Here is a 14,954-nt window from a genome sequence, read left to right as displayed (position 1 = left end):
GACACTTCACCCAAAAGATGTTTAACACAAGTCTCTTAAGCTGATTTATACTTGGGTATTTATGGCACCTGTTAGTGCAAACCATTTACAAAACTAGTCCAGATTCCTGAGTCCTACATATCCCCAACCCTAACAACTCCCACAACAAATCTGCTGGGAAGTTCCTATTCACTGTATAGAACTGTAAGTGTCAGCTTCACTCTTTTTTATATTTTATTTTCTCCCTTCAACCATAATTATGTGGTATCCAAACTTCGTTTTGACAGGAGGGTCTGTGTACACTGGCTTGTCCATACTGCTGACTGCCAAGGCAAATGCTGCTTCCTGGAAAGGTCCCACCATAGAACCTCTGGTCATCCAGCCCAAGTCTCCCTGAAAGAGTCAACAAAAATGGTCAGGTCTGAGTATCCCATTTCAAAACATGCCCAGAGCTGCATTGTGAGACAGAGTGCGTAACATTTCTATAAAGCAGAGAGAAAAATCCAACAAACAGGGTTTTTAAGAACAAATAACCTTCTTCCATTCAGTGCTTGGACCCTTAAACTTTGCAGCTGTCTACTACTGCACAGATGTGTGTGGAATGAGAGTATCATCAGATACTACGGCAATGTGTTCAGAATAAAAACCTATAGAAAATAGAGCATAAGAATGGCTAAACTGAGTCAGACCAATGGTCCATCTAGCCCAGCATTCTGTCTTCCTACAGTGGCCAATGACAGATGCTTCAAGGAAATTAACAGAACAGGGCAATTATCAACGATCCATTCTCTGTCATCCAGTCCCAGCATCAAAGTCTTAGGGACCCCCTCAAAATGGGTGCATCCTTGGCCATCTTGGCTAATAGCCACTAATGGACCTATGCTCCATGAACTTATCTAGCTCTTTTCTAAAATTTAGATATGGCCTTCACAACATCCCCTGGCAACAAGTAGCACAGGTTGACTGTGCAGTGTGTCAAGAAGTAATTCCTTTTGTTTTAAACCTGCTATCTGCTAATTTCATAGGGTGACCCAGCTTCTTAGGTGAAGGGGCATTTAACACTTCCTTACTCACTTTCTCCAAACCATTTATGATTGTATAGACCTTTATCATATTCCCCCCTTAGTTGTCTCTTTACTCCTGGAGGAATACTGTGCCAAAGTATTAAAAATTCTGCACCAAAAAATTTAAAGTTCTGCACACAATATTTTAAAGTTCTACAAAATTCTGCACATTTTATTTGTCAAAATAATGCAATAAAATCATGCCAGTTTCAATTATTTTGGTAATTTATTTAAACTACAATACAATGGATGGAGAATGGGAGTGCAGAGCACTGGAAGAAATCCCCAAACCCCCTTTGTCAAATAATAATGTAGCTAGGTTTGACCCTTTATTTCTAGTTATTAGTCAACAAATATATGCAGCCATATGGTCAGTGTTACATCATAGGCAACTGAAGAGCAAGTGAGGGCTGGGGACTCAAATTCACAATTTATATTGGTTACTGACCATTTCCAAGAAGGTAAGTACCAAACAGGCAATGGAGCACATTTTGATAGGAATTTTTTTTTCAATCCAAAAAATTTAGACCAGTTCTAGTCACTAAAGCACCTTAAGAATTTATAAGGCCATACTGTCCTTTACACCACTCTGGCAATGTAAAGGAGCCTTAAAACTTTTACACCTGTTTTATACTCCTGGGGGAATTCACAAAGACAATGGGAACAATTCACTAAGCAGGCAAGCTGCTACATTCTGCTCTGCCTCACGCCTACCTCCTCAGAAACACCCTAGAGCCCTGCCTCTCCACACCGAACGTGCCGCAATAGCAAGCAAGAGGGACAGAGTGTCTCCCTCCCTCTTACATGCATGACTGCTCAGCCTCCCGACCCCATCCCAGTGGCGATTTACGTTTCTACCAGCTGCTCCAGGCGCCCGAACCAATCTGCCTGCGCTGCCAGGGAAGGGCACATGACCGCTCTTGTGGATTTCCCTTTGTTTCTCCATCAGAAGTCATTTTTCTGTGGGGAAGCAAAGAAATCTGCAGGGAACATGAATTCTGTACATGCGCAGTGCGCAGAATTCCCCCAGGAATTTCTCTTTTTCAAGCTGTACAGTCTGTCTTTTTAATCTCTCTTCATATGAAAGCTGTTTCATACCCCTAATCAAATTTGTCGTTTGGACCTTTTCCATTTCTAATTATCTTTTTTGAGCTAGGGTGACCAGAATTGCATGCAATATTCAAGGCACCATGGATTTATACTGTGGCATTATGATATTTACTATCTATCCCTTTCCTAATGGTTCCTAACATTGTTAGCTTTTTTGACGACTGCTGCTGCATATCAAGCAGATGTTTTCAGAAAACTATTCACGACTCCAGATGTCTTCCTAGAGCATTAACAGCTTATTTAACCCATCAAAAACATTTCCTGCATCTTTGTCGTCTGTACTGTTAGAATACAGAGAGGTAGCCGTGTTAGTCTGTAACCACAAAAACAATGAGGAGTCCGGTGGCACCTTAAAGACTAACAGATTTATTTGGGCATAAGCTTTCGTGGGTAAAAAAACCCACTTCTTCCGATGCATGGAGTGGAAATTACAAATACAGGCATAAACATATATTGGCATATGAAGAGAAGGGAGTTACTTTACAAGTGGAGAACCAATGTTGAAGGCCAATTTAGTCAGGGTGGAAGTTGTCCACTCCCAATAATTGATGAGGAGGTGTCAGTACCTAGAGAGGAAAAATGGCTTTTGTAGTGAGCCAGCCACTCCCAGTCCCTATTCAAGCCCAAATTGATGGTGATAAGTTTGCAAACGATCCGTCACTCTCACAGGCCTTGGGAGGCAGACCAATCCTCACTTACAGACAGCCCCCCAACCTGAAGCAAATACTCACCAGCAACTACACACCACACCACAGAAACACTAACCTAGGAACCAATCCCTGCGTTGCCTTCTCTATCCCCATATCTACTCTAGTGACACCACCATAGGACCCAGCCACGCCATCAGAAGCTCATTCACCTGCACATCTACTAATGTGATATATGCCATCATGTGCCAGCAATGCCCCTCTGCCATGTACATTGGCCAAACCGGACAGTCTCTATGTAAAAGAATAAATGGACACAAATCAGATCTCAGGAATGGTAACATACAAAAGCCAGTAGAAGAACACTTCAGTCTCCCTGGACACTCAACAACAGATTTAAAAGTAGCCATTCTTCAACAAAAAAACTTCAAAAACAGACTTCAAAGAGAAACTGCTGAGCTACAATTCATTTCAAACTTAACACCATCAATTTGGGCTTGAATAGGGACTGGAAGTGGCTGGCTCACTACAAAAGCAATTTTCCCTCTCTTGGTACTGACACCTCCTCATCAATTATTGGGAGTGGACAACATCCACCCTGACTAAATTGGCCTTCAGCATTGGTTCTCCACTTGTAAGGTAACTCCCTTCTCTTCATATGCCAATATATATTTATGCTTGTATTTGTAATTTCCACTCCATGCATCTGAAGAAGTGGGTTTTTTTACCCACGAAAGCTTATGCCCAAATAAATCTGTTAGTCTTTAAGGTGCCACCGGATGACTCCTCCTTTCTGTGCATTGTTAGACATACTTGCTGACAAGCATTTTGAAATAAATTACTAAAATAACTGAAACTGGCGTGATTACATTGTGTTATTTTGACAAATAAAATATGCAGAATTTTAAAATATTGTGAGCAGAATTTTAAATTTTTTGGTGATGAATTCCCCTAGGAGTAAAAAGCTAGAGCTAGTGTTCTGTCAAGGGGGTCTGGCTATGGATTGAGTTTACTGAGAGGATCAGACTAATGTGGAGTTGAAGTACTTTGAGTGCATACTGTAACACCCTCCTCTGTGACAGAGCATTTCCCTGCAAAACCAGATTGATGGGGCAGGTGGAGAAATATGGCCCACCCAAAGACTCTTATTTCAAGGAAAGAGGAAGAGCAGGAGATCCAAGAAGTCCATAAGAGACTTCCCAATGCAACATCATTTATCCGCTAAGTGCTATGACACCACTTATAAGTACTATGGAACTTGGTAGATTTCCCAGAGTCCCAGTCTCCTGCTAACGACTAGATTGGGATGGCCAAATTTACTGACTCTCCGAGCCACATACGATAGTCTTCCGAAGTTCGAGAGCTGGGCGTGCCTGCCGGTGCTTCAGCCCCAGCAGGTTCCTTCTGCAAGGATGAAGCCCCAAGACCCCCCTGCCCCCTAGCAGGGCAAAAGCTCCTAGCCCCACCACTCTGCCACAGGCAGAAGCCCGGAGCTCCTGCTGCCCCAGTCTGGTAGGCAGAGAATGGGGGGACTGAGGGTGGGTGGGGGGGCTTCACGAGCCACACTTTAACTGTAAAAAAGCCACATGTGGCTCACGGGCCTCCGTATAGCCACCTCTACACTAGCCAATGGTGCCTCCCTGACATCAGGTAGTCCACCTAAGAGCTGGTTTCAGAGTAACAGCCGTGTTAGTCTGTATTCGCAAAAAGAAAAGGAGTCCTTGTGGCACCTTAGAGACTAACCAATTTATTTGAGCATGAGCTTTCGTGAGCTCACGAAAGCTCATGCTCAAATAAATTGGTTAGTCTCTAAGGTGCCACAAGGACTCCTTTTCTTTTCACCTAAGAGCTGTCAGCACAAGCCTGACAATCAGTGAAACGTACCCCTTGTCTGGCTTTATCTTCACTGTACTGTGAGGCTACTTCACTGAAGCGCACTCCAGACTTCAGTTTCTCCATGGCCTCCATGATTCTGCTGTGCTTTTCACACAGAATGTGTCTAACCTAGAATGCAAAAGCAGAGGGAAGTTACATTTTGGAGGCTCAGCTCAGCTCCCTACAAAACAGTCATTTTACTGCAGTTAACTGAATAGGCTCCTGTCAGTGCCACTGTGCCCTGACTGCTGCAGCTCACAGCGTGTTTCTCACCACCGTAGAGTTGAGTCCATTGGAGGGCTTCCCACCTCCAGCCCAGGACATTCAGTTCAATTGCTGTCCCAAACAGCAGCCAGGGCAGAGCCAGGCAGTCCTCTGCCCAGCCTGCCTCCCACTGCTGCAAGTGGCACACCAGCTTGGCAGCAGCCCAGTCCCAAGCACTGCACCCAGTCCCACTGCCCTGTCACGCAGGCAGACTGCACTTAGCAGCTGCCTCTGAGAGGCATCTTCACCCCCCTGGATCTTACTGGGCAGTCGAGGGTTGCCGCCATGTGGGCCGGCACGAACCCCTGAACCCCGGAGCCAGGCCGAGCCCGAGCCCCAGCCCCTGCCTGGGCGCCCACAGCCTGTGCCTCGTGCCGCCTGGGCACACCACGTGCTTGGCGGAAGGCGGCAGCTGGGGAGATGGGCCTATAGCCCCGCTACCCCTCCGCGCCCCACTCACCTTCACAGAGCTGCCGCCGCCCTTCGGGGCCGGGGCCGGGGCCTGCCTCTCCCCACTGCTCGCGCCGCCCGCGGCTCCTCCTTGGGAACAAACCAGACCGTCATTAGCCGGGCGCGGCTCCTGGGGTGGCACCAGGGTCTGCCACAGACCCGGGCCCGCCTGGCGAGGACACGGGCTGCCCTGGGCTGAGGGAACGGGCGATGGACTTCCCAGCAGGGCGACTCCCCATCCCCCTCTATCCCTCCCCAGACCAGGACACGACAGCCCGCCGCCCCTCCCCGCGCCTCGGGGCGCTACAGGCCCCCGCCTCACCCTTCCCTCTTTTCCCGCCGCTTTTCCCTTTGGGGGGCATCTCCGCAGCCAGGAGCCGCGCGCGCGACGCCGCTGGGAGCGCGAGGGCCCCGCTCAGGCCCCAGCCGGCGGCGAGCGCGGCGCGCCCCGAGCCCGGGCTGTCCGCGCTAAGTGCCTGGCGGCGGCGAGGCGCCTCTGCTCGGGGAACGGCTGCGAGCCTGGGTCGCGGCACAGACCCCGGCGCGGGGAGCGCCCGAGACCCCCGCTCGCTCCTACGACGCCCCGGCCCCGGCCCCCTGCCCCGGCCCCGGCCAGCGCCCTGCCCCTCCCCCGCCCGCCGAGGGCGACCAGGCCTCCCGGCCCGACTGTTAGTTCTTTGTCCCTCGGTCGGGAGCCCACTTGTCCCGGCACTGCGGCCGTGGCCGCTCCAGGCGCTTTTTTTGTTTGTTTTGTTCCTCCTGTCCCGATATTTTGTCCGTTTCATCTGGTCACCCTACCCCGCCACGGGACTGGCCCTCGGCTAACGCCCTTCCCCCGCTGTCTCCCCACCCATGGGACTGGACCCAGCCCCCGTTTCCCCCCCCACGGGACTGGACCCCGGCCAGCGCCCTTTCCCCGCTGCCTCCCCCCCCATGGGACTGGACCCAGCCCCCGTTTCCCCCCCCACGGGACTGGACCCCGGCCAGCGCCCTTCCCCCGCTGTCTCCCCCCCCATGGGACTGGACCCAGCCCCCGTTTCCCCCCCCACGGGACTGGACCCCGGCCAGCGCCCTTCCCCTCTCTGCCTCTCCCCCCATGGGTCTGGACCCAGCCCCCGTTCCCCCCCACATAGGACTGGACCCTGGCCAGCGCCCTTCCCCTCTCTGCCCCCCCCATGGGACTGGACCCAGCCCGTTTCCACCCCCCCGCATGGGACTGGACCCAGCTCCCGTTCCCCCCCCCATGGGACTGGACCTTGGCCAGTGCCCTTCCCCTCTCTGCCCCACCATGGGACTAGGCCCAGCCCCCCACAATGGGCTGCCGCACCCCCTAAATTGAAGTGGTTTCCATCATATGCAGGGTTTACAGTTTGGTTCAATGGCTCTCGGCACCCCCACTGTACAGATTGTCTGGGCAGGTGGGGCAGGGTGATGAGACAATGAGAAGAAAACGTTTCCTGATCTCTTCTATGGCGTCGTATCCTGAGTATGCGCCTTGCCAGTCGTCTAATGCCTGAGTGCCTAAACTCTCATTAGGAGGCTGTAAAGTACTTAACACACATCTAGGTGTTATAGAAATAAAAACAATAAGCAGGACTAGCTTGGCAAACATATTTTATAACAAGTGATTCCTTATATCATTCCTCTTCCTCACCTTGAGAGAACTGTATTTTGTCAAGCTTTACTTTTCAATAACTAAAAAAAAAAACCTTAAGCATTCACATTTTTATCACACTTACTACAAGGGCCTCTTACAATCTCAGGGAGATTCTTTATATTTACCTGCCTTTTTCCCTGCTTTACTTCCTTTTTTGAAAATTTGGAGAATTGTTTGCAATGTTGCAACATGTGTACTGCAGCTGTAAAGGATGCATTATTGAGTCAAATTATTGTCATGCCTTCACTGTTGATATTTTGCTTCTAGGTGCTGCTGAGGGAAGGAGAGAAAGCAGTTACATAACTATCTAGGTATGCAATGGTGCATATAGGGGACTTTCAGTTAGTGGAATTTCTGCTCAGTTCACCTGACTCCTGAAATGGAGGCCTTATCTATCTACAGAAGTTGCACTGCTGATTTAACCTAAAATGTTTTTAGATAAACCACCCTGTGTGGATGCTGATTTTTTTATTTAACTCTCTTTCTAATTGATTTATGCTAAACTGATCTGAGCCTGATTTAAACCAGTATCAGTGTGTCTACACACAGTCTTTGGCATCAGTTTAAGTAAACCAGTGTATAATTATCTTAAGTTATATTGATGCAATTTGTGTGTGTGGACAAGGCAGGCCTAGGGAACTGCCAGATTTCTTCCCTGTTGAACACTCCTAGGCATAACATTAGTCACTGGCTTTATCTTCACCATTCTCATTTGGAGGGTCCACACGACCCCACCCCAAGTTAGCCAGCACCTGAAATGTGTTGCATACTTGCCACTGATGCATGAAGGACCGAAAGCCATCAATTTCTGTGGAATTTAACCTTGTTGTTTTTTTTTTAAGTTTCTTAGATTGTCAGCTTCTTCAGGGAAGACCAGTCTCTTTGTTCTGTGTTTGTACAGCACCTAGCACAACAAGGTCCTGGTCTGTGACTGGGGTTCCTACATGCCACTGTAATACAAATAATCAACAATAATAATAATAGTCCTTATGGCTGCAAATAAAACTTTGTGACGTGTGACTGGAGCACCGTTATCTCCTTCAGTGTGTAGACAGTAGATAGTGCTGCTGCGGTTGCTGGCCTTCATGGCATTTTCAAGAAACAGCAGAATGAAATTAACAATACCCCAGTCAGTTTCATAGCTGCTGTCCAGATCCCTGTGTGCACCAGTTAAACTGACAAGAATGTTAGTTTTACTCTGCTGCTACTTGAGAAAGCTGTTATCACCAGCTGAGAGACATCGGAGCTTTTGCCCCTAGACCTTGCTAGCTCTCCCTTTCTCTTCCCTCTGACTCGTAGCTTTAGTTCTTTGGGTGGTAGGTATCTGATCACTTGATCAAGTCCTATGTTTATGCCCTAGATTCACCTCTCTTTGTAGGATACGCTGCTACACCCACCTTGCCTCCTCCACCTGAGGAATAGGATGCATATAATAAATCACTATGCCGAAAAATACACAGCAGCCACATTTGTATAGATACCATACTTCTCTGCATAACTCACATACAGGTAACACAGGGTACAGTGTGCCCCTCATTCTTTCACACATCCACTGCTCATGTGAGGGGTTGAAGGGAACCAGGCCATGCACGTTTCACTAGGACAACAGGGCTTGGCTGGCTTTCCCAAATCAAAGTTGGTTTATTGGAACATAGGACTTGCCACTCTGGATCTGTCCTGAGGCCCAGCTAGCCCAGTATCCCAGCATCAGCTGTTTCAGGGGAAGGGGGAGGCTCTGAGGAACTCGGTAGGAGGCACTAAGGAATGACCTGCTCACAGGCTGCATGTGTTCCTAAATCTGTGTCAGTAGCTGGCTAGAGCCTGAAGCCAGAAGATTATCTCCCTTACATGTTTTTACCCTACCTAATCCTACTGTAGATTGCCCATGTCAGCCTGCTAAGCTCTTGGCCTCAGTAATACTTGGTGGCAGTTGTGACAAAGTGAGAATTTTCTGTAATACTTTTATTGCTTCTATGTGTGCCTCAGTTTCCCTCTATATTGCATTGCTACCCCATGGAGGAAAAAGGGGTAGAGTCTGCTCTTGGGAACAGCACAGGACACAAGGCGGGGGCGTCGCTCTGATCCAGGACAGAACTCTGCGTCTCACCCCAGACTGCTTAGTTTCCTTCATAGCTTCTTCTGAGGGACGTTGCTTGAGGCTTTTTGAAAACTCCAAGTGAATTATGTCAACGGTTCTTCAACTACTCATTTGTTGACATACTCAAAGAATTCTAGTTTTAGCCTGTCTAGAATGCAAAACTAATGTATGTCATAATTATTTGTTAAGTAGTGTGCTCTCCTTGGTGTTCTGCAAATGGGAACTACACATGCATTTCAGATAGAGTGAAAATTACATGTAAAAACCTTCACTAATTGAGTGGAAAGGGTGAAAATTGGAGCACAGTGGTCGGAAACTGCCCAAACAAAAGTTGCTGTAGCAATATTAACTCAGCCAGATTGTACCTAATGGAGACTAATTTAGAGCATATATAGCTGGGATCGGCAACCTTTCAGACATGGTGTGCCGAGTCTTCATTTAGTCACTCTAATTTAAGGTTTCGCCTGCCGGTAATACATTTTAACGTTTTTAGAAGGTCTCTCTCTATAAGTCTATATTATGTAACTAAACTAGTATTGTATGTAAAGTAAACAAGGTTTTTAAAATGTTTAAGAAGCTTCATTTAAAATTCAATTAAAATGCAGATCTTATCAGTTTAGTGCAGTGGTTCTTAACCTGGGGTGCACGCACCCCCTGGGGGTGCAAGATGCCCTTTCTGGGGGTGCGAGACCTGCCTGATTTTTTTTAGAAGGTAAATCATGGAAAACACAAATTAAGCACAGGCACATAAGTACGACTACTTTGTTGCATCAAACCTCTGTATTTATTAACATTATACATTTTTAACGATTACTGTAATATACAAAGTTTTTAGGCTAATTGTAGTGTAATTTTTGATAAGGGGTGAGAGAACATATTTTGAGAACTCCAGACGGTCAGCAGGCTGAGCGGGGACAGGTGTAGTGTATTAAATTGCTGCCCATAGGAATATGCTACTTAGGGTGTACTACTTACGGCTGCCAGTCTTGATGCTCGGACTGGCACAGTAAGGTGCCAGGGAACAGGGGTGGTTGGATAGGCGTGGGAGTCCCGGGGGGCCAGTCAGGGGTTGGGGGAGTGGATAGAGGTCGGGGCAGACAGGAGACAGGAAGCAGGAGGGATTGGATGGGTGGAGGGTTCTGAGGGGGGCAGTCAGCGGGCAGGGGTTCCCAGGAGGGGGTGGTCAGAGGACAAGGAGCGGGGGGAGGGGGAGGTTGGATGGGTCAGAGGTTATTAAGAGCGCAGTCAGGGGGCAGGAAGTGGGCCAGCTGTTTGTACTGTGGTGTAGTATATTAAATTTCTCCCCGTAGGAATGTGCTACTTACAGTGTACTAATTACGGCTGCCAGTCCTGGTGCTCTGCAAGTAGCACATTCCTACGGGGAGAAATTTAATACACTACACCTGCGGACAGAACCCCAGACCGGTGGAGGTCCTGGCCGCTGGCTCTGCTCAGCCTGCTGCTGGCCTAGGGTTCCGTTCACCCAGGCCGGCAGCGGGCTGAGCGGGGGCGTAGGCTGGGACCCTGGCTGGCAGCAGCGTGCCCGTAAAAATTGGCTCGTGTGCCGACCCCTGATATATAGCATTCTAACCAATCATATAAAATGCTCCCTCTGTAGGAAATGGTTGAGTTCCTCTTGCCTGGAAAAAAACCCACCTTTACTTTTCCTGATTGTTCTATGTATGTATGTATTTTTTGAGTTGTGCAGCCTTGGAGTTGCATTGAGCTAGATGTTTGTACTTCTGTTTCTTGGAGTTTTAAAAGCCTGTAAAAAAAAGCTGCGTTCCCGGCTATGACCCTGTGCAGTGAAAAGGCAGCTCTAGGCTGATCTATCTGTACAGAGTAGGAGAACACGTATTAGGGGAAGGGAAAAAACATTTTTAGTAATATATTGGTTCGCGATTTCCCAGGAAAGACACAAACGAGAGGAAGCCTAAAGACTGATTAAATCTGAACCTCTGAATCGGTGTGAGGAAGGGACCCTGCTGTCTCTGAGAGCTGCCCCTCATGATCCCCTCTCCTCTTCTCTCCCACCCCAGCAGCACCTCTTAAAGAGCTTGATCACCTCACCGGCAGGGCTGAGGTCAGCCTATCTCCCAGTTTTGGCTGAGTCTCTGAGACGTTCCCACTGTCCTTGACCAGATGCTGATGGGCCAGAGTGGCTGGTGCTCCCAGCTCTGCTCTCACTGTGGGAGACTAGAGGGGCTGCTTTCAGAGACAGCAGGGTCCTGCCCTCAGTTCACCCCAATTCCCAGGCTCAGATTCAATGGGTCTTTACGATTCCCCTGCTGTTGGGTCATTCCTGGGAAAGGTGCTGCTGATTCTGGCACTTTGCCCCTCTGCTCCTGCCCCTTGCCTTTTAGTTGCCATCTGCAGTGTCTCTGCATCTCCTCCCAGCAGATGTTTCCAGCTGCCAGTGAACTCTCTGGTCTGGATGCCCCTTATGGTTGTGCCTGCTAGGGGAATGCCAGCCCAGTGATTAATTAGGCAACAAGTCCCGTCCCCCTGTCCCCCCCCCAGTATACCTGCTATCCGGAGCATCACATGAGAAGGGCCCTGGGTTGCCAAATGCCAGTATGTTCACTGGCGAGCAAGGAAGGGCAATTCCTGGCCCAGTGAGGTCAATGGAAAAACGCCCACTGGCTTAAATGGGGTCGGGACTTCCAAGAGCATCTCCATAGGCGTCAGTAGCTTCATCTCCGGCTCCCAGTCATAGCTGAGCAGGTCTGATTCTGTTCAGCAGAGGGCAGCGTGTATTTGCACACACCAGCCTCTTCAGCCACACTGCCGAGAACAGTGTGCGTCCCCTAAGGTGGGGGACGACGCAGAGAGACATTTGGGGGCACACAGCTGGGCCTGGGCCAGCCCCCACAAAAGGCAGGGAGGAAGAGCCCTTCCACTCCACCCTGAGCTCAGCTCTGCCTTCATTCCCTCTCCACCCCCAAGCCAGCTCCACCCCCATCCCCAGTTCAGCCCCCAGCTCCTCTGCTGAGCCAACTGTGCAGTAATGTGGGGGTCAGGGGTGGTTTGTGGACAGATTCCATTACTGGCGGGACAGGAAAAGTTTGGGCACCACTGCCCTAGAAGCAGGGTGGTTCATACTCCCTGCCCCTGGAGCCCCAGCATGCTGCTGGCAGGATGTGGCTAACCGCTGTGAGCTTGGGGCGGGGGGCGGAAATCTGGCACAGGGTCACTGCTTACTCTGGGTCTCCCAGGAGGCAGCCAGTTCAGTGCACTTGGGGGCTGCTCTTGCCAATCAGAGGTGATGGAAGTCTCTCCCACCTGTGCTGCTCCCCCCAGGCCTAGGGTGGGTTCCTAACCCAGCAGACCTGGCCTCCACAGACATAGCTCTGTCCTGCCCAGGCCATACCAGCATGCCCAGGACCTATCCTGTGTGGGCCATAAATGATATGTAATCAGATTGGACTCCTATGATGTATCAGGTGCATGCAGGACGTCTAACTTGGCTACTGACTCACTAAGGCTGTGTCTACACAGCAATGTAAGCCTAGGGTTAGTGGGACTTGGGTCAGCTGACCCACGTCAGGGAATCCTGGGCTGGAGTGACTACACTGGCTTTTAACCCTAGATTAAGAATTTCCTGACCCATGCTTGAGCCTAGGGTGCTGGCAGCCACACTGCAGTGTACATATCCAGAGCATGCCTAATGCTCCCCCCATTGACACTCTAGGCCTAGGAACATGGTGCACTGTGGGAAAACTCTACTGTCTGTGTTCATGGGCTAGCTGTGCCACGATTCCTACCAAATGCCATTGACGTAAATGGTGTTATGTGCTGGGGAGGGGGAGAGAAGATGGCTCATTTTGGCAGGAGGGCAGTGCTGCGGGGGTGGGGAGGAGTGATCTTGAGTGCTATGTAGCGTAAGTCAGAATGACATGATGGAAAAACAATGTATGGTTGTGAGTAGGGTGGAGGGGGGCACAATGGCTTTGCAAAATGGCTCAAGCTTATCCGTCTGCACTGAAACCCTGGATGCTCTGAGGGTGCATGTGCCAACCACAGCTCACTCCCCCTGCAGAGGAACGCCCCAGGTGGGACATACACTGCATCAGAGACACCACACCTGGCTAATGTCCTGGGTGCAGAAGCAGCCCCCAGTGTGCAGCCGCTGGAGCCTTCTGACACCCACTTTACTGACAAGTCCCCCGAAGCAGCAACATGGTGACCCATGGGTCTGCCTAATAATCAAGGTCTTCAGTGCTAGGCACTCCCCCCTGGGAACCCCAGAACTAGCTACTTCCTTCCCTGCTCCACTCCGCCCAAGATGTGTGGCCCCAGCCCACATGACCCAGCTGGGGGGGTCACTGCTCTCCCCCAAAGATCCCCGTCCCTTAAACACACACCCAGCCTGGCTGTTGCCGCTGCAGAGTGGCGAAGTGCATCCCCAGGGATTGGGGTGCAGTGTGCTCCAGCACCTCCCCCTGCTCCCTTATCCCTGCCCCCACTGCACCCCAGGAGCCTGCAGGGAAGCTTTGGGGCTGGCACTTAGCAACTTTGATCCCTGCTCCAGGCAAACTCTGGGCAGCAGCGAGCTGGAACAGGACGGGAGAGCAGGCTCAGCCAGGCAGCACTGGCACTTGGGGCTGCTGGGCTGGCTGCCTGCAGTGCACACTGCCCCCAGGAGCTGTGGGATAGATCCGGAGGACTCCCGGGACCTGAGTCAAGCCAGGCTGTGCACACAGGAAAGCACTAGGTCCCAGCTTAACTCAGCCTCAGACCCTCCAGCCCTGCAGGGACTTGGGTCTGAGGCCTAGGTTAGCACAATTGCAGGGTGGATGCAAGGAGGGGTTTGCCTTGAGCCCAGGCTCAGAGCTGGGCTTATCTGGCTGTGCAGACATACACTAAGTGGTCTTGGCCAAGCTGCTTCACCTTGCTGGATCTCAGTTTCTCCATCTGTAAAATGGAGCTAATGATACCAGCTTTGGAAACCTCTATGAGGTCTATGGCTGGACACTATAACTGCTATTCCACCCAGAGCCCTGGCACAGTTTAAACTTCACACAGGTGCACCTGACAAGGCTGGGATAGGAGCTGTGCAGTCAATAGGATTTTAATATTTTCACTGGGTTTAAAATGTCTGACCACCCTCCACCCTGCCCTCACAGAGCTCAACTCTAGGACCTTTGCAGGCAAAGGCTCTGAGTGGCTCTGGGGAAGAAAAGCACACGTACAACCGGTGGATGTGACAGTTATTGGAGTTTACCAAGCTTGCAATAGTTAAAAAGTACAACATTCAGAAATATAAAAATGTGACTTTCGCCATCTCCGAGGGCTGTCCACGGGCAGGGATTGGGCTGACATTGCAAAAGAGGCCACTTACGCCGGGGGAGGGGGAACTGTTTGCATAACACACAAAAATAGTTCACATTCTTTCATCTTGCCCATGGCTGGCCCACTTAGGACAAACAAGCCCTATATATCCATAGGGCTTACTTCCATCTTTGCTGCACAGAACCAGTCCGATAATTTTATCTAAGTTCAATTGGGGGACATATGAGGAAACCCATCCCTAGCAATCCAATTAATTCCCTGCAGCGCTCCAGATCTGCAAAGTGACACTTTCCTAAAAAGGAGTACTTGTGGCACCTTAGAGACTAACCAATTTATTTGATCATAAGCTTTCGTGAGCTACAGCTCACTTCATCGGATGCATACTGTGGAAACTGCAGAAGACATTATATACACAGAGACCATGAAACAATACCTCCTCCCACCCACTCTCGTGCTGGTAATAGCTTATCTAAAGTGATCACTCTCCTTACAATGTGTATGATAATCAAGTTGGGCCA

At 49.9% G+C, this 14,954-nt stretch overlaps 1 protein-coding gene across 1 annotated transcript; it reads right to left on the bottom strand.

Moving 5' to 3' along the window:
- Positions 1-40: 40 nt before the first annotated feature.
- PIN4 (peptidylprolyl cis/trans isomerase, NIMA-interacting 4) lies at positions 41-5,865 on the bottom strand. Its single transcript, XM_077826883.1, has 4 exons — positions 5,712-5,865; positions 5,400-5,479; positions 4,685-4,804; positions 41-372 (listed from the first exon to the last, which is right to left on the bottom strand). Exons 1-4 carry the CDS (start codon positions 5,749-5,751, stop codon positions 214-216), a joined length of 399 nt encoding a protein of 132 aa, XP_077683009.1. The 5' UTR covers positions 5,752-5,865; the 3' UTR covers positions 41-213.
- Between the last annotated feature and the right edge of the window lie 9,089 nt (positions 5,866-14,954).

The sequence above is a fragment of the Eretmochelys imbricata genome, chromosome 9 (genome assembly GCF_965152235.1).
Source record: "Eretmochelys imbricata isolate rEreImb1 chromosome 9, rEreImb1.hap1, whole genome shotgun sequence".
NCBI classification, from domain to species: domain Eukaryota; kingdom Metazoa; phylum Chordata; order Testudines; family Cheloniidae; genus Eretmochelys; species Eretmochelys imbricata.
This window is presented reverse-complemented; position numbering and strand designations above follow the sequence as displayed.

Coding starts and splice junctions, on each gene's coding strand:
- PIN4 (XM_077826883.1), bottom strand. CDS start 5,751: ATGCCCCCCAAAGGGAAAAGCGGCGGGAAAAGAGGGAAGG. Junction 5,480..5,711: donor CGGCGGGAAAAGAGGGAAGG/GTGAGGCGGGGG, acceptor TTTGTTCCCAAG/GAGGAGCCGCGGGCGGCGCG. Junction 4,805..5,399: donor GCGGCGGCAGCTCTGTGAAG/GTGAGTGGGGCG, acceptor TTTGCATTCTAG/GTTAGACACATTCTGTGTGA.